Below are 26,947 nucleotides of genomic sequence, written 5' to 3'. Positions count from 1 at the left end.
CTCCGAGGTAGACGATTCTCTCGATTATTGCAATTTGTATTATTAATATTGCAATTTTTTTCCAGTATTTTGGCTGTAATATGATTGAAGAGGAAAATTCAAAAAATCAATGACAGAGAGAAGAGAGCCTTGAGGGAAGAGAGCTCGGTGTTTTTCGTATCTATAATATCTCATGGTTCACGCCGAATGACAGCTGTGGCGTTGTGGCCATGCTGTCTGCTACTTTCGCGTCGCTGCGCGCATGTCAGACTCTTCAAGGTTCTCACCCACCATTTCGCATGTATACATACATCATAACCGTGCTCCGCCGCGGACGTGGGGTGAGTGACAGGTCTGATCTCGGACCGTAACGACCTGTTACCGCACGGACGCGTCGGAGGGAGTGGAACAGAAGCGTAATACCCTTATGCTCGGTACGGCGGAGTGAGTCATCGTGAAAGCGCAAGATCGCTGTGGAACGGAACGATCGACGACGACGGCACCTGGAACGGTGACAAGCGTCATGGAAGTCCTGGACCCGAGCGTCTCCAGGGACGATCAGCCGCTCTGCGTCAACGACTCTCTCGAACGAGGTAATTCATCCTGTCGTCCAGCGTGTCACCTGTCAGCGTGTCATTACGTGTTCTTTCTTCGTCCGCGCGAACCGACGGCGTCGCGTTGCATTGTTTGAAAACAAAGGGACGATAACGTCAGCAACGTGATAACGACGCGACACACTTATCGCGGAGATACGCGGAAGTGAAAATGATCTCACGATTGCTCATGATCTTTATAGCGCCGATAACGGAGATCATACTCGGCTTGCAACCTCTTTCAGTCTTCCGCCTCCCTTCGCGGAACACGTCAGATTTATTTTAGATTGAATTACGCCCGTTGTTCTTATTGACATACTGTTATTTCTACACTGATACTGTTTTGAAAGAATGGAGAAAATATCAAATATTGTTCTTAATTATTTAATTTAAATAATCTTTTAATTATTTAATTTTAAATACTAAATTATATATTCTAAAAATGCTAGTGATGTAATTGTTTAACGCGTTTGTGTTGTTAAAATTTGTTTTTGATTAATACATAATTTAAAGCAAATATATCAGCATCAGCTGATATGTTTTAGATATTAATTTTCTTAGTTTAAGCTAAATGATGCAATTAAAAATTTGCCATTTTCTCTCAAGTTGTTTATAACTAATTTGTTTAAGTTTCTAATGTATTTTCATTGATAATATATATTGACAGTACAACTTTCTTTCAGTTAACACATCGCAGATTCCAGCAGATACTAGATCATGCATAAAAGCGCGTCACACTCTTGGTTTCCTGGGCTTTCTTGGTTTTGCCCTTGTGTATGCTATGAGGGTCAATTTATCAGTAGCCATTGTCTCTATGGTTAATCAGACAGCAATACCGCATACTGAGGATAATGATACTAGCGACGTTTGTCCTAAAATTAAACCGATAAACGGGACTTTTGTACCGGTAAATCTTATTTTTTGCTTTAAAAGTAGTTATCTAAATCTTAATGTATTACGTTAAAATATTATTTAGATATTCGTTATCATGTGATGTTACTCATCCCAATTTATCACAAATACGTCATTGAGATAAAACTATATGTAACTATTCATACACACATACACATACACTGTACTATTTACGCACTTCTTTATGTTATATATGATAAGTATGTATCATTTCATTATAGGATCTAAATATTTAAAAGCTGAGATATACAAATTAAATAATGAGATATTTATTATCATTTTTCTATTTATTAATCTACTTTTTTTAAATATTAATATCATTGTTACATCATCTAGAAAAATAATTTTCTATCGATTAATATTTGAATGAAAGAAATATTGCTAAGTTTTGTTTTAATTTGCAATATTTTTAAATATGACGTAAAGTTTCTGTTAAGAAAAATTAGATCTTTTCTCGCAGACAAATTGATGTAATATTTTGTATTGTTGTTTTATATCTGGAAATTGGTTCCAATATTATTTCAGAGCGCGGGAGAATTTGCCTGGGACGAAAAGACTCAAGGTGTTATATTAGGTGCATTCTTTCTTGGCTATGTAACTACAAATGTTCCGGGTGGTAGAATGGCTGAGAAAATGGGCGGCAAATTAATTTACGGCCTGGGAGTGTTTTTAACCGCTGTTCTAACTGTTATAAGTCCCTTTGCCGCATATTGGGGTTTAGTACCATTTTTGGTTGTACGAGTCGCAGAAGGATTTACCGAGGTAAATATTCTATTTGTAATATTTAAATGTAAATTACTAATATTTCTTCATGATATATAGGGGGTAACGTTTCCTGCGATGCACAGTATGCTGGCACATTGGGTACCTCCCTTAGAGAGGAGTAAATTTGCTGCTATAGTCTACGCAGGTAATTTGTCACAATTTTTTATTAGTTGATAAATAAAAAGTGCTCAAAAATACTTGCAAAATTTTTTTAGGTGCAAATTTCGGAACTGTCGTCTCGTTACCAGTGAGCGGCTGGCTATGTTCCTTAGAATTATGGGGTGGTTGGCCCCTCGCGTTTTATTTATTCGGAAGTCTTGGTCTCGTGTGGTATATATTCTGGTTGATATTCATTTATGATACTCCTTCACAACATGCGAGAATTGATCCTTGTGAAAAGGCATATATCGAAGCTAGCGTCGAGAAAAAAGACGAGGTCGGTATATTATGTTTAATATACATCTTATTCTTTGTGAAGTTGTCATCTTGCTTGGTATAATGATCAAGCAATTTAAACAATAGAATGATGATCTGGGTGTACCATGGCTGTCTGTTTTCACTTCTCTACCTATGTGGGCCATCACCATTACGCAGTGCGGTCAGTCCTGGGCCTTTTACACTCTCCTGACCGAGCTGCCGACGTATATGGATAAAATTTTGCATCTGAATGTACAACAGAATGCATTTCTCTCGGCATTACCGTACTTAAGTGCTTGGCTAGTGGGTTTAGGTATTTCGAGTTTTGCCGATGCACTTCTCGCTCGTCGTCTGATTTCACCTCTGGCTTCGTTCAAACTATGGAACACGGTAGCCTCGTTAGGACCGAGTCTCAGTTTCGTCGGTGCCATCTGGGCTGGTTGCGATCGCATGACAGTCATGCTGATGCTCGCCGGATTGGGCTCTCTACAAGGCGCGGTGTATGCCGGGAATCAGATGAATCACATCGCATTGGCACCACGTTACGCGGGTACTCTTTACGGATTGACAAATGCTGCGGCGAACGCATGCGGTTTCTTGGCGCCATATGTTATCGGCAGCATAGTAGAGGGACATGTTAGTATATTTATCGCATTTTTTGTTTTTGTTTTAAGTATTAGAATACAGATGAATGTACATTATTTTTTCTTTTGTATTACAGGAAACTCTCGCGCGCTGGCACACAGTTTTCTGGATGGCAGCGGGAATAAACATGACTACTAATTGCTTCTATTTAATGTTTGCGTCCGCTACTGAACAGCCATGGAGCAAAGGTGGCAGTTGATGACAATGTCGCATTAGAAGTACGGTATTAAACGTGGAAAATAATATACTTTTTAATCATGTTGCACATAGTACATTTTAATTCGGCTGACCAGTTTTATATAATTTAATATAGATCTATTATTGATTATTATTTTGTAAAATAATTTATTTGATTACTTTTCTAAAGTTCTAGCTTAATTGTATTTATCGTTGAGCGATACATACAATGACAAATGGATCAAATTTTTGGTATTATCAGCTTGCACTAACACGTGATAGACATATAAAGAAGATAGGCGTCATCAACTGGTTTCTGCGTCAGAAAATCGGGATTGATTAACATATTTTTTATCTCCGTTTTACTTCGTTATTTTACTGATTCAGTTATATATTGTTTGGATACATACATGAAAAAAGGTCTGCAATTCCGTAAAAAAATTAAATAAGTAAAAATGATAATATTGACATACAGGGTGTCTTCGGTGGTACAAAGAGAAAAAGAGTGATTATACATGATAAAATAATCGAAAGCGTAGAATAAAATATCGTCATACAGGATTTTGTTTTCGAAAAAATAACTTAGAAAATAAAAAAGTAAGTATGATCTTAATAAAACGATAATTTAAATTATATTGAAAAATTATGTAGAAAATATTTAGATCATTTCTATTTCTTTGACAGAATTGTATTTTTACGTGTATTTTAATGTAACTGTATTTATTAGTTATTTTAATAGATAATTCGACAGTTTAATATAAAAAATATGAAAAAAGTTAGAAATCACGCAAAAGTATATATATTGTCTAATCTTAATTTTAATACTAATATATATATATATATATATATATATATATATATATATATATATAGATATATCATCATAAAATCTCATATGAAAATATTCTAATCTACTTTTTTTTTATTTTTCATGTAAAATCGCTTTTTATGTACCAGTTACTCTGTTTATAGGCATGAAATGTAATTTAATTTTAAGCATTTAATTTTATATATATATATATATATATATATATATATATATATAATTATATACAATAGTATATCAATAGACCAAAAATATTTTGAAACATTTATGTACCTCTTTTTTATTATTATATTTGATGCATAAGAATCATCCTATATATGGATGATAGAAAAGAAGAAAAAGAATTAGAAGAAAATAATTAAAATTATTAACTATGTTATTAAAAACAATATATACATGTTTTATAATTTAAAAAGATATTATTTCTAAATATTTTAATATTGTTTTATGGGTTTAAAAATGGTATTATTTATTTATAATTCCAAAGAGAATAGTAGGATAAAATTGCTTCTATATAAGTGAAATTGTACCAGTATTAACATATTATTAATATATATATATATATATATTCCTGATAGAGATTAAGATATATGAAAATAATATATGGTGATAAGCAAACAAAGTCATCAAAAAAAGGATATATATATAAATAATTATTAATAGAAATTCTGTTTTAAGCATTTCAATATGAAATAAATAGAAGTTGATAACAATTGTATTTAGCACAGAAAAATAATCACGTGAAGTATCGCATGCATATACTATACATCTTTGATCAACTTAATATGTTTAACGAAATGAAAATTTGTGTAAGTATGCAAAATTATGTATAATCGCGTTTTAATTGATGAAAAAGATATATAAGCAGTTTCTATGTGCGAATAATTAAACCAAAATTTTATCCAAATGTTATGGTCGTATTGAATAAGTAATGAACAAGCGTACAATAATAATAATCGATTATTTATACATAAATTTTTTTATTCATGTTTCTATCATTCATTCCTTCAATAAATGTTTTTATATTAAAATATACATTGTGTTATTTTCATAGTTAAAATTTCCTAGATTAAAATACTATAACATATCCATTTGTTATTTTATGTGGATAAAATTTATAATTAAATATAAAAAAATTGATACGCCCATGAAGAATGTTAGATTAGGAGGATAGAAATTATATCGATAAATTATTACATTTTCTGTATTTATTAATAATCCTAAAATGAAAGAGTTGCTAACTTGAATTTGTATCATCTTTGTTTTTAGCAGTAAGCTCGAAAATCATATCACGCATGCGACTCAGCTCTTTCAATTCCCCTTTCATTCTTTGAATATTCCTATCTTTTTCCGATATAGTTTGCTCATATGTTTGTAGCATATGCGTCATTTGTTGAATTTCTTGTTTGAGCGCAGATATGTCATTCTGATTCGCTTCTATCTCTGTATTCTTTTTCTCTAAAATCTAAAATATATAAAAAATAATAGATATGAATATATAAGAATATATAAGAATAATAGAATTTGTGTGTGCTTTTTTTTAACTAAATATGCAAAAAGTTACTGTACCTGTTCTTTTTTGCTGAGAGAATCTTTCAGCTTTTGTAAAAGTTTACTTAATTCATGATTTTTATTACCCATGTCTGTGGCTTTTGCGTCAGCGATTAAACGTTCATTATCTAATTCCTTGATCTTTTTGCTTAATATATCAATTTTATTATTGCTAGCTTCTAATTCTTCTGTACGTTGCACTAATTTTACATTCAAATCTTCTAAATTTGTTGATTTTTCTATCACAATTTTTTTCAAAGATTCAATTTCCTAAAGATAATAAAAAATGCAATACTTATTATTTTAGAAATATTGGCTAGAGCTGTGTATTTTATATATTTGTAATAAGCACTTACTTGTTTTTTCATAAGAAGCACTTTCTTAGATTGATCTTCCATCTCATTAAATTTTCCTAGTAATACAGACTTTTCAGCTTTTATTCCTTCCAAACACTGTTGAGTGTCAAATAACAATTGATGTAATCTACTAGACTCAGCTACTACTTGCGCTAATCTATGTTGAAGACTAGTAGCATGATTATTTGCCGCTTCTAAACTTGATTGCATCGCCCTTTCGAAATGTCTCATTGCTGCTAACTTTAAAAGAATTGATATAAATCATTATCATGTTTCAAATTATATATAGAAAAAATATATCTTATTTACACAATTTTTGTACCTTATATTCGTATAATTCCATTACTGCAGACGTTGGAATATCATTAATCTGATTCAATTCCAAAGCTGACTCCAGCTTGGCTAAAAATGTATCGAGGCGCTCTTTTTGAGCAATAGAAAATAATGGCGCCAATTCATTTCCAGCATAAAGGGATGCTTTATTTGATATTTCCAATACGTTGCTGTTAGTGTTCTGAACTAATATCAATGGTTCTAATTCTTTCATGCAAAGTGCCACTGCAGAAACACTTGTCAAACAGAAATTCCATATGTACAACTGTTATATGGTAAATCAAGATAAATATTTTGCCGTGTGTGAAGCGCTTACCAGTCTTGTGGAAATCCAATTGATGATGTCAACTGCAAAATTTTCTGCTTCACTTCGCTATCACCAGTGAATAATGCAAGGGCGATTATCATTTGCACTTGTTTTCTACTAAGTAATTCGGAATACAGTGTCAACCAGTTGGAATGATTCGCCGCCAAATCTGCTGTCAAGGCTAAGGCATGAATGTAAAGATTGGTAGCATTCTGTAAATTCGGAAATTGTTATTTAATACAACATTGATGCATGTCGTATGTCTTGTACTAAATTTTATATTAACTTGAATAAAATTTCCGGTCCAATCTCCAGCAGCGGAAAATTCATTATTCAGCAAGTGGCTGAATAGTCTGCGCATCGCATGTTCGTTGAACGACTGCATGATCTTCTTCTTCAATGAAGGAGTCTTGATCATTTCTTGAAACAATTGCATCAGTTCGGCTTGCTTCATTTCCGCTTCTACGTTCTGATTTCTATTTTGCTCGTTAACTTCGTTCTCTGGATTTGTTATAAGCATAAGGACAGATGGATCTACTTCCGTTAGAACTTCGATAGAGGTTTTAGTGCGTCGAGAATCGATTATCACGGTTCGTATGAGGGCTAAAGCTTTTGAACATACCTGTTTTTCAATAAAAATTTTAATTACTGATTAATTTCGTATTCGTCTTTTTTATATTCCTTTTTTTAAACAGTATGTTAATGAACACAGTAATGGAAGAAACTGATACAAAATTAATCAGTAATTTAATGAAGATTTTTAATAGAGATTACATACTTGTTCCACAGGAACCCACGTCATCGCTGATTTTATGCATGCAGGATACAGAGGTGTCAAGGCATTTATTTTCAGCTTCACCAATGATAGTAAGAATTCCATCATAAGGGCGACACATTCCGGATCTGTGTTTTCTTCCAAAATGGCTAATATATTTTCTACATCTTTGCCATAACTAGTCAACATCGAAAACATAGAATTTATTATTTTTGAAACATTCATATTGTCTTATGCAAAAATCTAATTTGATTGACTTACTTTGAATATGTGAGCAATACGTTTCGTGAATGCTCATTTTGTCCAACATCATTAAAAAAGTCAACAATATGTCTCAATAATAAAACATCTTTCTGTTTCATTGCTGTTCTGAGATTGATAAATGTAAGCGACGCAAAGTCCATGATATATTTCTCCGAAATGTTTGTATTAGTCGGTTCTAATATAATTAACAATTTGCAACATTGCACGCTAGTATTAACATGATCTTGGAGCTTCAACAATGTCCTGATAAATGCTTTAGTATTGACAGTTCGCATTAATGTATATACCGCTGGAAGATTTTTATAACACAGATTTACCAGGACACCTAAAGAAAGTGCAATAATTTCTTCCTCTTTTGATTGTACCACCCACTGAGTTAACGTGGAAATCAAATATGGAAGGTGAGCTTCTTGCCATGATATTTTAATTCCATATGTTAACTCCTGTAGTAATTTTAATACTCGTATTCTCTTTTCAGTCGTCAGATTCGCCTAGAGATGATATAAGGAATAAGAATGCAATTATGTTAATTTGACTATATAAGAATATCTTTACTATCTAACAATAAATTCTATACCTCTAATAATCTTGCTAATATTGGCGCAAATTTATATGTATGTATAAGCGATTGTCTAGCGGGTACATTCCGACATACATTTTGCAGAACGTCTACAGCGCTCCAGATCAAGGTAGATCGTGACCCTACAGAGTTCATAAATTCGTACAGGCTTATGTAGAATTCTGCAGCTACGCTGGTACCAGGATCAAATATACCCAGATCCATTGACGCGCTTATTACCTTAGAGACAAATTTATATAAACATATTGCGCAATTGCTCTTTAAAGTATAATCAACTTCAGTATACTAAACGTGTAAACGCGTTCTTGTACTTACCCCGAGGCTTCTTTGTATGACAGAAGTTGCACTTTCGCTAGGATGTTTGGAATAATCCAAGGCTGCTGATATAAATGCTCTCATCTGCTGATACCTTTCCATTTTTCCGCTGCGAAATATTCCGCAGAAAGTTGCCTCGCCGGAATGAGGTGACAATAATTTTTCTTTCGGATACTATTGCTGCATATGCTCCAAACAAAGATTATACAGCCACATAAAAACTCGACGGGGATATTTAACCAAATATTTAACTGATCAGGAATTATTAACTTGACGAATATCGTATTTTGTTTTTGACAACACGAGCGTTCTTGGATATAAACAAAAAGCAGCGAATGACATGTGTATTGTAAAACTTGAAAGTGACATCCATTTTTAAAAACCGATTTGATTCAAATCGACCAATCGCATCTTTCATTGTCACTTGAGCCAATTGGGTGGATAACACTTGACTTTGTTTCAAGAGATCCTATAGCACACATCCTTGTTGATTGGCTGATTTTAAATAAAATTTTCTGATTGGCAGTCCACTGGAAAATTTCTAAGCATCGACCAATAGAAATCGAGTGAGTAAATTTATTAAAATTAAAAGTATTGAAGGGAGATTTGAACTGAACATTTGATATGATAAAAAAACGCTAACGATTGACGTCACGTATCAGCTAATCAGCTAATAAAAAAAAGTTAAAGTTAAAAAAATTAATAAAGTTAATTAATAAAGTTCAGCTAAAAAGAACAGACCTCGTATCAGTTATGCGTGCGACATGCGCAGGAGATTGACAAGTACTTATAGGATGGAACACGAAAAGCGAGGGAAAAAAAGAACTGAAGAAAACAAAGGATGAAAGCAGATAAGATGTATTTGGATTTTTTGAAACAGGAGGAACATAGAAAAGTATATATGCTCCCATATCGTGATGAAATATATATGCTCCCATATCGCAATGAAGACCATCTCGTTTCTTCTCTAGCGTCAGGTGAATTAAAATAATCAACATTGTTATATTCCACAGTTATTTGCGATTAACAAATCTATAAGTCCAATCGTTAATTCGTCACGAATGTCAGAATGTTAACTAGCCCCTTCTCCAGCGCGGCACTCGCGCGGGATAACGAGATGCGTCCCCGTGAAACTCGTTTGCCTGACCATCGCGAAAGTTTATTAATATAGATGTGGCAAGCAGGCCGGGTTATTTTGGGCCTGCGGCTACTGTCATTGTTGATCTCGAGCACCGCGGGCTGATTCCTGTCGATCTCGATGTTGATTGTAATTCATGTGGCTCTGGGCACTTCCCCGGAGTCACCTTAATTAATCTTGCGTTTCGAACATGGACCCAGATCCCATAGAAATGGCAAACGAGGTCAGGACCAAAGTCATATTGCATTGGAATTGCCGGGGCTTTGCAGAGTTCCCACAGGTAATAAGGCTGCATGGCAGTCACATCAAGGAGATATATCTCAAATGGAACAAGCTTACTACTCTACCGCCCTGGATCAAGGAGCTATTGAATGTGACCAACTTGTACATGTATGGTAATCGAATTGAGCAGCTGCCTGTTGAACTCGGTGAGATGCGTATGTTAACAGTGCTAGATTTGAGTGCTAACAGGTTGAAGCAGGTACCAGCGTGTATCGGCAATTTGTATAATCTGAGATCATTATTCTTGGATAATAATTTCATAGAAAGATTACCGATTGGTAAGTTAAGAAGGATCACCAGACTATGTTCCATTACAAAGAAAAAGAAAAGCATTTATTTACTCATGTAAACAAAATGAAAAACAGAGTTGAGCCAACTGAATAGTCTGGAAGTATTATCTGTCTCGGGCAATTTGATCGTTGCACTGCCAGAATGGATTGGTTCTCTTCCAAGATTGAGAGAACTATATGTAGACAAGAATCAACTAAAAGAATTACCTAATAGATTAACTGTGGCTCCTAGACTTACCATGATCTCTGTATGTTCAAACAGGTCATTATTTGCATTAATATTTTAAACAAAAATGAATATTCTATTTGTTAAATCAAATTTTTAAAGAGTTTAAACAGATTGATCGAGCTATGTTTTTGAGTTCTGTATCTCCAACAAATATTTCTATAGGTTGAGATATTTACCACTGAACGGATTCTTATCGGCTCCTTGTATTCGATTCGATGCGAATGAATATTTGAATTACGTGTCTTATCCACTTCTATTTCAATTACTTTCACAACTAAAGACAACAGTTGTTCCTAATAGAAACTGTTTGGCATTCAGGTAAGCTCGTTAGAGACGTTAACTAGGAATAAATATGCATGAATGAAAAATAAATCCTGAACAACTGTCATTTTACTTTTGAAATATGTATATAAAGTAAATTTACAATTTATATGTATATACAATCACAGATGTTTTAAGACGCATTATGATTCGGACATGTTCAACACAAATATAAAATTGCACATAAAAATGAAGGGATTGTATAAAACAGATGGCGACATCATAATCGAATTACCACGACAGCTACTAAAGATTCACAAAGTTCACGAGAATGTGATTTGCTCCCTGTGGGAATTAGCGTTGAGAAAAATTTATATCGAAAGGTAATTGAGGAACCTTATAAACAGGAATCTTATCATCGTCTCTTTTTGCTAGTATACAAATAGTTTGCAATTTAATGCAAGCACATTTTAGGTACAAGCATACGCTCAACATTTTCACTCATCGCCGCGCAGACGTAACAATATTCTATAAACCGCTTGTTGAGAGGAATACATCGGACTTTACATTGTTTACGAGTTGTACTCTACATAATTTATTAATGAACGGACCTATTAGTATTTGCATAAATTCTCGGTGCCAGCAACCAATATTCACTGAGGCGTGGGTTATTATTGATATCAGCCGCCACGTGGAGTCCATGATAACGATTGCTTTATGCTGTAGTAGAAGGTAACATACAATAATCATGAGAGAGAGAGAGAGAGAGAGAGAGAGAGAGAGAGAGAGACAGAGAGAGAGAGAGAGAGAGAGAGAGAGAGAGAGAGAGAGAGAGAGAGAGAGAGAGAGAGAGAGAGAGAGAGAGAGAGAGAGAGAGAGAGAGAGAGAGAAGTACCTGAGCATAATTTGTGAGCGTTCTTTAATTTTGCAGTTGTGCCACTGCGTTTACTACATATTCGAAGATGACTACTGAGCTTAATTGGCACTCTATTAATTAAAGAATTCTCTTCGTTAGGTATCTAAATAATCCCCCACTTCTATTTCTGTATATAAAATGTTAAAAGAATAAAGAATTCTTGCGCGTTTAAATGAAATCTTGACAATAGTACATAAATTAAATCTCTAATGTTGTGTTGTATGTAATTATAATTTATTTTGCAGCATTGATTACCAATATCAATGATGTTCAATAATGCCCAGATTATGGAGTTAAATTATTACAATATTACACAGTTTAATGTAGTTTCTTGAGGTATCATTATTCAAGACTAGTTTCACAGATACATTCATCTTTTCTTTTTATTAAAATATATGTTATGATTGTGACTCTATGTACTTCCACGCAATACATAAAAATCTGAATTCTCTGCTTTATAAAGATTCTATCAGTTTAAGTATGTAATCAAGTCGCAAAAAGAAGTATTATGCAGCCTCTCACATTTCGTGAACGCCGATTCGATCGTCTGCTCAAGCTATCAGAAGATCTAACGCCTTATCACGATCAAAATTACACTTTTCTAATGCCGCAGAAGCTTTATCCTCGGGAAATCCTAGATCTTTTAACGTACATAAGTTCTCATAGTAGATTCTTGCCTTGGATTGATCGTACTGCGCGAGCGTCAGCGCCGTCTCGGCATAGTCATTTGGAATACCAACCTCTTCTAAAGATTGGACGGCCAGTAGGTACTCCACGATTTTCTTTTCATGCACTCGACCCAACTCCAATACTGCGCGTGCCGCTCTGCATTTAGGAAATCCCATGTCACTTAAATGCATTACTAATTTTCGGTCATCCTCTGTCATGCTCGATAATAGGTCTGTCGAGGGCTTCGCGTGATTTGATGTTGAATCATCATGCCTCGATGCTGCATGCACATCACTATCTGGATTCTCCAAGTCGGGCCATGGTTTCCAATCCTGTTGCAAGAAGAAATTGATCAAGTTAACTATACTACATCACAAAAAGATAAAGATTTATTACCTTTATAGCAGGCCGTTCTAATTCCTTTTGAAGTTCTTGCATTATTGTTGAAACGCTACGGTGATTTTCGATATGCATGTCTGTATCGGCTTCGTCATCCATCTGATTCTCCATATTAGCCTCTTCCTCCTTACAAATCTCGGTTGTATCATCGATTGTTAATTCATTTATAATATTTTCCAATTTTCCTGCAGGTACCCATTGCGATCTAGGTTGTAAGACCTGTGTTCAAATGACATACGTAAGACAAACTCGATCATCCAAGTGGCAACGTTCATTTAAAATATAGAAACAAATTCTTTCGTTAACCTGCGCTAACTCCTCCATGTCATTGATGGTTTTTAATTCCATGTTATCAAAGGGGCTACTTGTATCATTATCAAAGTCAGCAAAGTCTAGGCCTCCATTGATCTTTGTATGATCCTGAAGGTCATTTGCTGGAGGTGATAGAGGCTGTGGCATAAGTATTGTTGGTTCCGGAGCTGGTGGCACATTGATGGGTAACTGCTTCACACAATCCAGCGGTGGTGGGGATGGAGGAGTTTCCTCGATCTTTTTCTTTTTCTCTTTCAATCGAGCCTGACGTGCCTTGCTGTAGGCCTGCCTAGCCTTGCGCCACTCGCTTATCTATTTATAATTCACAATAATTAGATCAAAGACGGACTCGTCTTAAAGCTGCTGGAGAAGTCAAAAGCCTATATGTACAAAATATGCATTTTTTTATATTTTACCTTCTCAAGCACCGATTTCTCCAAACTGAAGTCGTACATCAGCTTCGATACATCCGGCAATCGGTTGTTGTACGCCGCGGGTAGGCCGATTTTCCTCGGTGGTTTATACGCTTCCGCGATCTTGACATGTACCCCGTCCATGTACGACGCGACCAGATCGCATTGTGCCGACACCGAGGCTCGAGCCATTGATTCGTATTGGCGGGGAATAATCGCCAGGGAATAACGCGCGACAACCTGCAGCGACGACCCGTCACTCTACTCGCCGATACTTGAGGCATAACCTTAATTTACATCCATCGCAATACATCTCGTTTAATCGTACGCCACTGACACATCTCGTTCGTAATTGCAATTTAATTGGATGGACAATGTCTACGTAACTTGAGATCCGTAAAATATCTCATGACAGCTGAAATGGCGAAAGTACACCTCCACTTGACAGATCAAATCATAAACGCTCGCCGTGGCGAAAAATATCAATTGCGTGCAAAATAACAAAGAGGGATTTGAGATAGGAGTGATTGTCAAATAAATCCTCGATAGATCCAAAGATAATTAGGAATATAGACATTATCGATTGTCGATATAAAAATTCGACAGCTCATGAAATAAGCATAGCGAAAAAAAAAGAATCGACATCGCGGAACAGAGACTTCGACATTTTGATATATTCAGAATTTTTATAATTTATTTTTATTTATCAACAGTAAGAGTCAATTGTTTGATATCGAGCTACTTCTGCATATTGCATGCACATATGTAATAACATGCATATATATATATATATATATATATATATATATATATATATAGATGTATAAATATGAGTATGTGCTATCACACACACGTTTCTTATAACACAATTATACATAATTCAAATATGGTAAATGATTAAATTATTTTTACAACAAAATATTGCATTATTTATAAATTTATTTATATGATTAAATAATATTTAGAAAAATTATTATCATATACAATAATAAAATAAATCTAATTGGAATTAAATCTATATAAAATAAATCTAACATGTTTAAGCACATGAGATATCATGTCAATGATTTAATAAATTAGTGTTAATCTTTTTTAATGGTAATAGTTCAGCCTGAGCATCATAGTAATACTCTTTTGGATGTTAGTAAGAATATCTCATATATTGTCAGTGTTATATTTACAGTTAAATACTTGTCACCATTATAAAAATTTTGGAAGAAAATATTTATACTTTTAGCTTTAGATCATTTCTTCCATTACCAGAAATTATCAATTAATCTATATTTACAAATTTTTAAAAAGAATGACTTAATCAGAAAATTGCTTAGTATACGTAATAATAAAAATAAAAAAATATTTTAAAAACAAAAATCTTTTCGGATAATTTTACATCAGAATTATATCTAATTTAATATTTAAAATAGAAACGCGTTGTGTGTAATTTTAAATTTAATGAAAAATAAAATTATTGACAATGACAATAAGCAATGAATTGTATTGCTCTAATATGAGTATTTTTTGACTAAATATTTTTTCATTATTTGATTAAAATACTTTTAATTGCAGATTTTTTCTGAACTAAAAGGTAATTAATTGTGAACATCTTTTAATCGACTTTAAAATATTCATTTTCTTTATGTATCGATAAATATTCCAAAAAATTGTTAACTCTAATTAATCAACACGTTTAATGTTTAAAATTCAATGCTGTCTTTTTTTTTTCTTTATAACAATAAATAAAAATGTAAAAAAATGCTGACAACACACGCGGTTATCCACCCAACTACTAATCGTGCCCAGCACCGCTTATTTCAGATCGGACGAGAACTCGTAGTTTCGGCGTGATATGGGTGTTGCCGATGTTGAGAGCATAATGTGAATTACTCAAGTACGTTATTATTATTAAAATTATTAAAATTTAAATCTTTTGAATTTAATTTATGATTGATATATACTATTTCATGTATTTATAGTAATATAATATAATATTTCATGTATTTATAGTGACAATTTTTTTTACTTTGTATAAGAATCGAAATTTTCATAGGAAAAATAATGTGTATAAAATATAAAATAAGTTCAAATAATTTTCTAATAATTCAAAAGAGAAATGATTCAGTTTCATAAAAAAAAAAAGTGATAACGTTACACGGTGTGTGTGTGTGTGTGTGTGTGTGTGTGTGTGTGTGTGTGTGTGTGTGTGTGTGTGTGTGTGTGTGTGTGTGTGTGTGTGTGTGTGTGTGTGTGTGTGTGTGTGTGTGTGTGTGGGTGTGGGTGGGTGGGTGGGTGGGTGTGTGTGTGGGTGGGTGGGTGGATGGTGTGTGTGTGTGTGTGTGTGTGTGAGAGAGAGAGAGAGAGAGAGAGAGAGAGAGAGAGAGAGAGAGAGAGAGAGAGTCTAGTTATATTGCGTATATTACAACATCTTATTCATGAAGTATTTTTAAACGCAACTCACAAATCTTTAACACTTCAATAAGATAGCATAGAGAATAAATGTAAAAAATAGATGCATAAAATAGTCACATAAAATATCTTTTCTACTTTATTTTAAGTTTTATTTTTTTTTTTTCGTAATTCTTTTATTTTTTATCCATTCTACATTGCTTTCCATCAATATATTTCTTTTATTTTTATTATCTCACAATTTTTATTTTACATTGTTTAACAAGATCTTTTCATTATTATTATTATTATTATTATTTACATATGTTTCTTACAATCTTTTATTTTTTTAAACCATTTTTTTTTATTATGTGTTTTCTCTCTTTCTTTCTTGTTTTTGTTTTTTTTTATGATATAAAATTATTAATTGCTGATAAATATAGATGACTCGTTTTAAATAATTATAATTGAACCCTATATATATATATATATATATATATATATATATATATATCTGTATCTGTATAAATTAATAGCTCTTTAATTATAATAAAATCGTAAAATGATAAGACTTTTACTTATATACTTAATATAACTATATTTGCTAACGAGAAATAAGATATGGTTATTATCGAACATCCTGTATAATTTCCTTGCAATTAAAACAAGATGTTAAAATTATTTCTATACTTACTTAAATTATTTCTATACGAACTGGCATGATTAAAGATAATGTACTGAATAATAAAATTATATGAATATGCATAAAGTTTATCTTATCAAGTCGTATCAATTCATTAAAAAACATTGCCAATAATACTTGAATAATTATTTTTTTTCTTTAGGTTTCTTATATATATATATATATATATATATATATATATATATATATATAAGAAACCTAAAGAAAAAAAATAATTATTCAAGTATTATTGGCAATGTTTTTTAATGAATTGATACGACTTGATAAGATAAACTTTATGCATATTCATATAATTTTATTATTCAGTACATTATCTTTAATCATGCCAGTTCGTATAGAAATAATTTAAGTAAGTATAGAAATAATTTTAACATCTTGTTTTAATTGCAAGGAAATTATACAGGATGTTCGATAATAACCATATCTTATTTCTCGTTAGCAAATATAGTTATATTAAGTATATAAGTAAAAGTCTTATCATTTTACGATTTTATTATAATTAAAGAGCTATTAATTTATACAGATGAGCATTAATCAGCATTGAGCATATGAGCACAAAGAATAATACGTATCACATTCACAATTGCTAAGCATATGTCTTTAGCAAAGTGAAAGGTTTCTTTAATGTCAATAAACATATTTCAAGATCATTGTGTTGAGAAGTTAATTGTTATTGTTACATAATGAGTGTCTATAAATTTGTATTAAATTACAAATAAATGGTAACGTGATTGATTCCAAATCAATAAAATAACAAACTAATATTGTTACAACCATGCTGGATTGATCTTTAGGTGTATGTTGGATTAAACACCCAAAAGTAGTGCGAAGCAATTTTTAATAAGCTATTTGATTGTTTTAATTGATGTTTTTGATATGAGAAAGTCTAGTCTTATGTAAAATGTATCCTTTTTTGCTCTATATTCTCCTTAATAAAATTCCAAATTAATTTAAGTTGTAAGTAAATGAGTTACTTATTGAAAATAAAATTCTTATTTCTGTATGCGCGATAGTATGTGTAAATATGCTTAAATTTTTCTATCTAAATGTTAATAATATCTTTAATTTGATTTTAAACGAATTGTTTTCCAACAATTTTGATAGTTTTTTGAATTGCGTTACAAGTGAAATTTTGAATATATGTATAAATATGTATAAATATGTATAAATATGTATAAATATGTATAAATATATGTATAAATATGTATAAACAGTTTTACGTGTAGTATTTCCGAATAAATTACTATTATCATTATAGTTACATACACACACACACACATACACATGAACTGATAAGACGTTATTTTTTTTTACTTGCATTTACATATTGTGTTATATAAGTGATATAAGTAAGTTTGTTCCTGTTTCCTAGTCCAGTCCAGTTCCAGTCCAGTCTTTTATTCTTTCGCGTTAATTTGTACTTTTTATCTGTTCAAAAGAAAATTAATTCCTAATTTTTTCACTGAAACTTTATATGATACATTAGTACCATTCGATTTCTCTAGGTAATAAACCCGATCGGTAAGCTTCGTAATTTCATTACTTATATCACGAATCGTATATTACAGAATGCCACACAATAAAGACCTTCCAAAATGGATCGACGAAACGATGATGAAAATCATCGAGAAACTTGGACCGAACGTCCACAAGGCTCAGTATGAATTAACCGAATTTAATGACAATTTGATCATGTCTAGTTTGTGTTACGTACGTTTGCAATTTGAGAACAAAACAAACGGAAAAAACGAAGAATTACACGTGATACTGAAGAAACCCATGAAAGGCTTTAGTCAGATAGCTCACATCGACGATCAATTTCACAATGAGATCTTGTTCTATCAGAAGTACGTCCAACCGGATGAAATCGACGCGAAGAAATACGCGAGGTGCCTCTACTTCGATGAACGGCCGCCCAACGATTCGATAATCGCTCTGGAAAACGTCAACCAACGAGGATATTATTCTTGCCCGTATATGTACGACTCCCCTATGGAATATGTATTGGCGGCGATGCGCGAGTTGGGACGATTTCACGGTAAAGGCTACGTTATGAAGGAGCTGCAACGGGAAAAGTTTTTCGACATTGTGGCACAATGTAAAGAGGTCAGATTCGCAAAGTATTCGGAGAACGTTTACGAAACTTTGCCGAATATTCAATCGATACGCGCGATAGAATATCTTCGTAAACGTGGCCACGATCCCACTTTCTGCGATAAAATGGAGACCTTTCTCTCGGAAGCGTTCGACAAAGTGATGATGAAGGTAGTGCAACCGGTAGAACCCTTGGCCACGCTCTGCCACGGTGATTTTATCTTGGGCAACATTCTCTTCAAGACGAAAGACAACGGACAATATCAGCCAATGCTAATCGATTTTGCTCTTATCAGGTACTCGACGCCCGTTGTTGATCTCTCCACGTTTTTGTGCCTCTGTTGCTCGAACGATATGAGAAGAAAATATTTCTTCGAGATCATGCGAGCCTATCATGACGCGCTGAGGGAGTATTTGCTAAAGGCTGGACTTCAGAATATCGAGAAATACTCGTACGACGCTTTGTTGGACGATTTCAGGAGAGGTGCTCTCTTCGGTTTTGTTATCGCGTCTTCCTTCTTATTTATGATATTGGGACATGCCAACATGACGGTATTAGTACAAGATATAATAAACCTGGGCAGGCTGGAAAGTGCAAAAAAATATAAGTACGCTGGTGGAGACGAACTATCTAAAATACTTGCTGATATGTTGCTGCATTTGAAAGATCTTGGCTGCTTAAAACATGTTTTATAATTGTGTGAAATAATTTTGAACGCAAAATATAATCTAAAACAATTAATAATTATAAAAACGTATGCAACAGGTCTTTCAATGAGTCAAATATGCCAATTAATGTAATATAAATTCATAAACATGTTAAGTATCAAAAATTTGTTTTATAAATATTGTTGCACTTACATTTATTTTAATGTTGTAATTTTTACGAGAGATATCCTATGCATCTACAGAAAGAAAATTACAAATATTATTAATACATTATGCACATCGCATGGTATCATGATAAAAATGGTAAATTATTAATTTAAATATTAATAATTATATTGTCAGTAATATTTTTATAAAGTTTGCATATATATTACATATATATTTTTTGTAAAATCGTAATTTATATATGTTAATATAAACATATTATTCATTATAGCAATAAAGAAGTTGCGTTTTATTTAATAGAAAAATAATTTTGTTGCAAAATATTATTTTGATAATGAAATAAATATATGTAATAATAATGTTTTTACTAGTTTTTAATTTACAGAATTGTATAAAATATTGAATAATAATATAATACAATTTTTCGAAGGAAAAGTACAAAAACGAAACTTGATATTATATACATATATGTAAATATAATTTTATATCTAAAAAATATATTACGAAGGACATTAAAGAACATAAAATTAAATGTCATGTAATTTATTTGTCAATTACAAAATTAATATATCATAGAAATTTAAGAATATATATTAATAGTTTTCAGACTATTAATAAAATATTAAATATTATAAAAATATTTAAACATTCTAGAAATAACTATAAAATATATGAAAAGTTGTATTCAAGTTGGCAACAATAAATGAAAGCAATATTTTAAAAATATTTATAACATAGGCAAATGTATCAGATTTGATTGGATCATTTGGCTAACGAGTTTGATTTTCTCCGACTGGAAACAATCTTCTAACAATTTTTGCGGAACGCTCGAGATTAGCTTGTCGCTTTTCTATCACTGCTTGTATTGTATTTGAAGAATCTGATTCGAGCTTTGTTGCTATGAATCTATTTATCTGAAACATATTAATTTAAAATATTTATCTCTAAAATATATATTAAAATTAACCCACACAGCACAAATGACTAGCCAAATGTTTAGCCAACTAAACGTCGATTTTCTATAAAAGTTAGCCTAGTCGCCATAACCATGTAAAAAATGTCGACTGATATGGCTGACTTGTAACCGATTATAATTGGGACATTTGTCGATTATTGATCGACTATAAGTTGACATTTAGTCTAATTAAAGTCAACTTTAGACTTCTTCTGCTGACTTATAGTCAATTTTGTGCTGTTTAACTTTGGGTATTTATTAAATCATTTAGTATAAATCAATCATTAAAAAATTTACCTTGTCAAATGATTCCTGAGAAAATATATGACTAATAATAATCCTTAATATTGAAGTCATACCAATTAATCTATAAAAATAAAACAATAAATTTATGATTAATGCATATAATAAACTTTTATAAATAAAAGATTTATAAAATACATAAAATTCTTTTATTTAATAAAAGAATGCATTATATTACTTGGGTTTCACTATTTCCAAATTTTCTAATACGTAGTCAAGAATTAGATTGTTGCGTGCTTGTTTATCAAGAATAGTATTAAAGACATAAAAATGCGTTGAACCGTGTAATAATGAAGTGTTCAATGCTATTATATTTAAATAATTGATTATAATATCAGGATCTTGAGAACAAGACAAAATTGTTAAAAGTTTGCGGTCGTGAGTTTGTTGATATAATTCAAAGAGTTTATTCCAAGTAGTTTGATCAGCTCTCATCATTCCACAACAATATGTCCATGTTTGCCACCATAATGGAAGTCTAAAATATATATCTATTTAGAAATAGTACATACAAATATTTGATACATGCAGCCGAATTTCCATCCAGTTCAGTTTTCTGTTTTTATATTTTGTTAAAACAATATTAATTCAGAAACTGAAAGTACATACATCTTGGTACATTTAAACAAACCGTTAGCGACAAACCGTTAACGAAATTCGAGAATATTAAATTCGATATATTAAAATATTTACTTGTGATTATCAGGATCGTCGAGACGTTTTTTCAATTTAAGGTTGATCATCTTCTTGGTTTCCGGATTATCAAGGAGACATGCCCATTTCGTAGCTTCAACCCTTTTCATTTTTGTGATGTCGTCATCGTCAAAATTTTCTTCATATCCTGTATTTTGAAGAAGCTCATTCAGAATACCTGCTATGTGCAACTAGAAATTATAAATTAATATAAATTAATATAAATGTATATCGATTTGATATTTATAAAGAGATACAATTCATATACAAACGTTATTGTACTATTAATACATGATTTACATCATGAAAATGATCGGAGAATCTAACTTTCACTAAAAATCAGAGTAATCAGAGTAAGAAGGAAAGGTGGGGAGGAAGAAGGATCTGATGCTATGACAAAATTTATAAAGAAAGAAACATTATGTAACAATTAAATAACAAAATGAAAAATATAATGTAAGAAAATAAACGAAGAGTCGATTGTAAACATTTACGTAGATATAATCTATAATTTTATTGTATAATATAAATACAATACATGTAATAATGTTTCTTACTTTTATAATATTTATTATTGCGTACCTTAAAAGCTTCACTTTCTGGTATAATAAAGTATTGTAATAATTGTGTTAAAATTTGAAACATTGGATACCATGCCACGTAATCTGTTTCACGTGACAAATAATTTGTAATATTGAAAAATACGGACGCATTGAGTTCATTTGCCATCCAAAAGGTAAATGCATCGTTAATAATTTGAGCACGATTGAGAACATGAATTTTCGTATATTCCTCCGAATTTAAATAACGTACAATCCTTTGCCAATTTGTGTAATCATAATTGACACGATAATATCCTAAAGTATTATTTATTATATTCATCATTATATAATTTTAATTAAATTTATACCAATATATAACATATTTATATAATATATTTTCAATTATCGATATTTCTAAATATAATATAATATATATATATATATATATATATATATATATAATATTATAAAACTAATACTATTATAGAACAATATAAAAGATATGTATGATAAGGATTAATTTATATTAATTTATAATGAAATTAATTTGAAAAAGTTACGATAAAGTTTTTTACAGATTTTTGGATGCTTATTGAGAGTGATGTAAAATAAATAATAATATATACTATATATAATATATATATAGAGATATAATTAACTTATTAAAAGGTACTTACCGGTTTGTTGTATATTAACAATAATCCAATCATTTGTATCAATTTGAAAACTTATATTTTGGTCTTGTGGCCTCAGCCAATACCTAGGCAAAGTATTGGAAAAATTCGGATTTGTTTGCGTAGCAAAAGTCACAGGTACCCACCATTTAATATTAATATCGATATCAGTTAAGTTATGATTGGGTCTTTGCGATATTATCACTTCACCAGTTGTGTAATTTCTTGTCACATTCAGCAAAGGATAAGATTTTTGCTTTATCCATGTATCCATCACTTCTTTTATTTTGTAATTGTCATGCGGAACTTCCGATTTATCTAGGGCATCTTGTAAAGCGATCCACAGATTGTCAGATGTCACCGAACCAAATTTACTATATTTGAAAAATAATATTATTCTTAACGACGCCATAATTCTACATAGAAAAATATAAATGTAAATTTACCAATTTAATTATATCAATGAAAATTAATGTACAATATAATTTTTACATGTAAAAACCTAAAATCTAATATCATTTAAAACTGATTTAATTAAACAATAATACAATAAATATAAGATCTATGATACAATAAGTACTATAATTAAATAACAATACCGATTACATAAATAATTACAGCTATGATATTTAATATTGTGATTACACACTTACTGCGTGGCCAAATATATAATGATACCATTTCGAAACACATCATCAGTAATTACATGTTGCAACATACGCAATATAACAGGTGCTATGATAAAATAAATTGTAAAATACAAATTAATTTCACAAATAAATCTCCTTAAATAAATTATATAGATAAAATAAAATTGAATGATTTTATTTTTCATCAACCTCTTTTATATAGTCATTTTTTTATTTTTTGCTTAAAAAATTGATAATTTAAATATATATATATTTATATATTTATATTTATTTATATACATTAATATATATATATATATTTAATTAATATATATAAATATATATATATATATATATATATATTTATATTTATTTATATATATTTTTACCTTTTATATAAACTTCATGTGTAAGGAGCGATTCATATTGAAGAAATCTATAAGCTTCCATAGTAACAGAATCCATTATGGAACCAGTATCTATTCCAAAACAAAGATGCAATTTTTGGAGCACAAAAAATTCCATTTTTCGCCAATCAAAAATCTAGAAATAACATTTTTTTATTGCAATTGAATAATGGATCCATAGACGATAAATTTGCGCAATTAGGATTATAAATTCAAAAAGATTACTTCGTGTGTGTGTGTGTGTGTGTGTGTGTGTGTGTGTGTGTGTGTGTGTGTGTGTGTGTGTGTACAGAGTATCTAATAATTATTGACACATGGGCCGAGTGACAGAGCTTACTCAATTAAGAGAACAGTATACACAGAGTTATTCATTTTTATCAATAATAATTTATTAATTTTTTATTGCAAAATCGTAAACTGCTATACGGTTTTTCTATTCAATATAATATGTTCAGCCTATGAAATGTTTATTGAAAATCTTGGGACACTCTATAGAAAGTACACAACTGTTTTCTTAATTGTATAAGAAACTGTATGAGAAATATTGCCTTAATAATAATATGTTAAGTACCTTATCGAGAAGGTATCTCTCTAAAAACACTGCAAATCCTTCATTTAACCATAAATCGGACCACCAAGATGGGGTGACCAAATTGCCAAACCATTGATGTACAAGTTCATGCGCTACTAATGACGCTATACCTGTCCTCCGAAATGTAGGATCTGTGTTATTATTATACATAAGGATCTCTTCACTAAAAGAAAAAACATAACGTGATGTATAAAATATGATTAGGCAAAATGATTTTGTCACATGTAAACATAAAGATGTATGGATACTATATCGTGAATATCTATAAAATATAAATACTTTTTAATTGTAAAATTAACTAAAATTAACATTAATTAGACTTTCATCTTTTTTAATTGTATATATTACCTGTAAATAATAAGTCCCCAATTTTCCATGCCTTTGTTTAGAAAAGAAGGTATCGTTACGTGATCCATTTTCGGAACTTGTCTTGAAATATTGGTATATCGAATCAAGAACTGCTCGACTTTTTCGGCAACGCTATGCGCGAATTCTATTTGCGATATCATAGACGATTTACCCCACATATTGACGGTTCCATCCGCATTGGAAACACGAACATAATCAGACAACACGATCGCCACGAGATAAGTGGACATTATTGGGGTGGTGTTGAAATGTGTCCACATCATCCCATCTTCGTCCACGTTCTGAGCACGTATCGGCATATTTGACAAAGCCTTATATTTCTGATGATGCTTTACAGAGATGTTAAAAGTAGCTTTCAATGCAGGCTCGTCCCAAGATGGAAATATTCGTCTGGCTCCGATTGGTTCCAACTGCGTAAAAGCCAACCTAATTTATTAACAAAATGGTTTAGATAAATTTATCATTAATATTGTACAGAATGAAAAATTAAAAAAAATATTAAATTATTATCTCCTCTTTTATATATAAAAAATGTTATTTTAAGAAATAAAAATAGAAACGCTGAATACAGTTGTACTGCTTTTTATTTTAAAACTGTAACGCTATATTGTATTATTATTTTAATTATATTAATATATTAAAATATAATTATATGATTTTATGTTTTTTATTTAGTGTTTTATTTAATTTTATTTTTTATGTAGTTTTTAAAGTCTTTGATTGAAGAGAAAAACGATAAAAAAACAATAAAAAAGAATAATTTATATGTACGTTGCAAATATGTTGTTATATTTACTTACATTTTATTTTCTCCTTTGTCTGTATATGATTTTATAATAAAACCACTATTCTCAGTGTCAGATATATTACCAGCAAACTTCATGTTCAATTTGTAAAGATCAAGCGATAATTCTTCATTAAATTTCAACGTTAAAATGTCCGTTTTGTTGTTATAAATATGTTCAATTGGTTTATAGATTATGTCATTTTTTATCAATGTCGTCGCCTTTTCATTTATTTCTAAATCATGCATATGCAAACTTATATCTATTGTTGCAGAACAAATTCTGATATTGACACTGGTTTCACCACAAAAAGTAAAATTATCTTCTTCGATGTACGTTGTCAGTTTGATATCATAATGTATTGGTATTATGTTATTGGGTAAACGATAATCAATTTTTTTATTTGAGTCTCTTTTTGAATCATAAGCAGCATTAGCTATTGTGACCAATATTAGACCGACACTTAAAAGTAGTCTTAGAAATTTCATTTTAATTTCTTCTTTAAGTATCTATATTTTGTGTAAAAAAAATATTAATATATTCTAGTTCAAAATTAGAATACACAAATCTAATTTTTTATATAAAAGTAGAAAAATGGATTAAGTTAATTTCAACAGTTTTATTAAGAACACACATGTGAGAATTATTTAAAGAACAGTATGAATGTTTTGTATATTTAATACTTACATACCTTTTATGTAATTGAAATTATATATAACCCAATTAATATCTTGGATTAAATTTAAAAATTCTTTGAGAACTTAAGAATAAATAATCATCGTAGTTGTTAAATCGAAATAATGAACCGAAAAAAATGGTAACTCAGCTTATTTCAGTTCGCGGAGAAAAAAAAGGAAAACGTCTATTCGCGATCGCGATCAAAACAAGAAGACGACGAAGGGCAGTGTCCCTTCGTGAATATATCGGAGTTGTCGCGGGGGTGGGCCTTTAGTTTTATAATATAAAAGATTCTTTCAGTTTTTCGACGAATGAGATATTAGCGGTTGTTGAGGATATGGAGGGGAATTAGCCTATCTTGCCCCCGACTCTAAAAAAAAAACAAATCTTATTGGTAAGGAAAGAATTTTAAAATGATGAGGTTGAGGGCCTGAGTCTTCCCGAGCGGGTATAGCGGCCTCAAGTCTAACGCATTGGGTAGGTGGTGGGAGTTATAAACAATGTGTCGCCACGATGGCAGTTCTACGAGTACGAGACTTGATTTGAGAAAAACCAAACATTTACTCTTGGCAGTGTTATGACTCTCCATCGTCGCCAGTACAC

The 26,947-nt window shown here is 31.2% G+C and overlaps 6 protein-coding genes across 10 annotated transcripts; 3 read left to right on the top strand and 3 right to left on the bottom strand.

Annotated features, from left to right (window-relative positions):
• The first annotated feature begins 253 nt into the window (after positions 1-253).
• On the top strand, positions 254-5,345 carry MFS10 (major facilitator superfamily transporter 10). Its single transcript, XM_025217256.2, has 7 exons — positions 254-572; positions 1,256-1,479; positions 2,010-2,246; positions 2,307-2,394; positions 2,465-2,685; positions 2,772-3,302; positions 3,388-5,345. Exons 1-7 carry the CDS (start codon positions 503-505, stop codon positions 3,508-3,510), a joined length of 1,494 nt encoding a protein of 497 aa, XP_025073041.1. The 5' UTR covers positions 254-502; the 3' UTR covers positions 3,511-5,345.
• On the bottom strand, positions 5,275-9,285 carry LOC105422807 (uncharacterized). Its single transcript, XM_011632322.2, has 10 exons — positions 8,796-9,285; positions 8,478-8,699; positions 7,898-8,391; positions 7,640-7,814; positions 7,148-7,483; positions 6,871-7,073; positions 6,544-6,790; positions 6,222-6,461; positions 5,884-6,135; positions 5,275-5,779 (listed from the first exon to the last, which is right to left on the bottom strand). Exons 1-10 carry the CDS (start codon positions 8,895-8,897, stop codon positions 5,552-5,554), a joined length of 2,499 nt encoding a protein of 832 aa, XP_011630624.2. The 5' UTR covers positions 8,898-9,285; the 3' UTR covers positions 5,275-5,551.
• Positions 9,286-9,533: 248 nt separating this feature from the next.
• On the top strand, positions 9,534-12,373 carry LOC105422809 (uncharacterized). 4 transcript variants are annotated; one of them, XM_089078611.1, is made up of 8 exons: positions 9,534-9,772; positions 10,134-10,493; positions 10,581-10,767; positions 10,897-11,052; positions 11,184-11,378; positions 11,470-11,727; positions 11,927-12,010; positions 12,157-12,373. In XM_089078611.1, the coding sequence occupies exons 1-7, from the start codon at positions 9,637-9,639 to the stop codon at positions 11,991-11,993; spliced, it is 1,359 nt and encodes a 452-aa protein (XP_088934737.1). In that variant the 5' UTR covers positions 9,534-9,636; the 3' UTR covers positions 11,994-12,010; positions 12,157-12,373. The 4 variants fall into 4 exon arrangements, with proteins under 4 accessions (XP_088934737.1, XP_088934733.1, XP_088934758.1 ...); XM_089078607.1 differs by lacking the exon at positions 12,157-12,373 and having other exon boundaries at positions 11,927-12,089; XM_089078632.1 differs by lacking the exon at positions 12,157-12,373 and having other exon boundaries at positions 9,535-9,690; positions 11,927-12,089.
• On the bottom strand, positions 12,124-14,248 carry LOC105422808 (uncharacterized). Its single transcript, XM_011632323.3, has 4 exons — positions 13,708-14,248; positions 13,286-13,603; positions 12,977-13,198; positions 12,124-12,912 (listed from the first exon to the last, which is right to left on the bottom strand). Exons 1-4 carry the CDS (start codon positions 13,894-13,896, stop codon positions 12,463-12,465), a joined length of 1,179 nt encoding a protein of 392 aa, XP_011630625.2. The 5' UTR covers positions 13,897-14,248; the 3' UTR covers positions 12,124-12,462.
• A 1,022-nt stretch (positions 14,249-15,270) lies between these two features.
• On the top strand, positions 15,271-20,025 carry LOC105422810 (uncharacterized). 2 transcript variants are annotated; one of them, XM_011632325.2, is made up of 2 exons: positions 15,271-15,592; positions 18,358-20,025. In XM_011632325.2, exon 2 carries the CDS (start codon positions 18,359-18,361, stop codon positions 19,577-19,579), a length of 1,221 nt encoding a protein of 406 aa, XP_011630627.2. In that variant the 5' UTR covers positions 15,271-15,592; position 18,358; the 3' UTR covers positions 19,580-20,025. The 2 variants fall into 2 exon arrangements, with proteins under 2 accessions (XP_011630627.2, XP_011630628.2); XM_011632326.3 differs by lacking the exon at positions 15,271-15,592 and adding an exon at positions 18,159-18,294.
• A 219-nt stretch (positions 20,026-20,244) lies between these two features.
• Positions 20,245-26,626, bottom strand: LOC105422812 (aminopeptidase N-like). Its single transcript, XM_089078576.1, has 12 exons — positions 26,358-26,626; positions 25,682-26,175; positions 24,861-25,307; positions 24,492-24,675; positions 23,903-24,056; positions 23,538-23,619; positions 22,888-23,258; positions 22,251-22,525; positions 21,669-21,859; positions 21,154-21,453; positions 20,970-21,039; positions 20,245-20,631 (listed from the first exon to the last, which is right to left on the bottom strand). The coding sequence occupies exons 2-12, from the start codon at positions 26,152-26,154 to the stop codon at positions 20,488-20,490; spliced, it is 2,691 nt and encodes an 896-aa protein (XP_088934702.1). The 5' UTR covers positions 26,155-26,175; positions 26,358-26,626; the 3' UTR covers positions 20,245-20,487.
• Positions 26,627-26,947: the final 321 nt, after the last annotated feature.

Source organism: Pogonomyrmex barbatus, unplaced genomic scaffold (assembly GCF_055798465.1).
Source record: "Pogonomyrmex barbatus isolate J1 unplaced genomic scaffold, ASM5579846v1 scaffold1, whole genome shotgun sequence".
Taxonomy (NCBI): domain Eukaryota; kingdom Metazoa; phylum Arthropoda; class Insecta; order Hymenoptera; family Formicidae; genus Pogonomyrmex; species Pogonomyrmex barbatus.
Note: the sequence above shows the minus strand (reverse complement) of the source record. Positions and strands in the feature narration are given on the sequence as shown.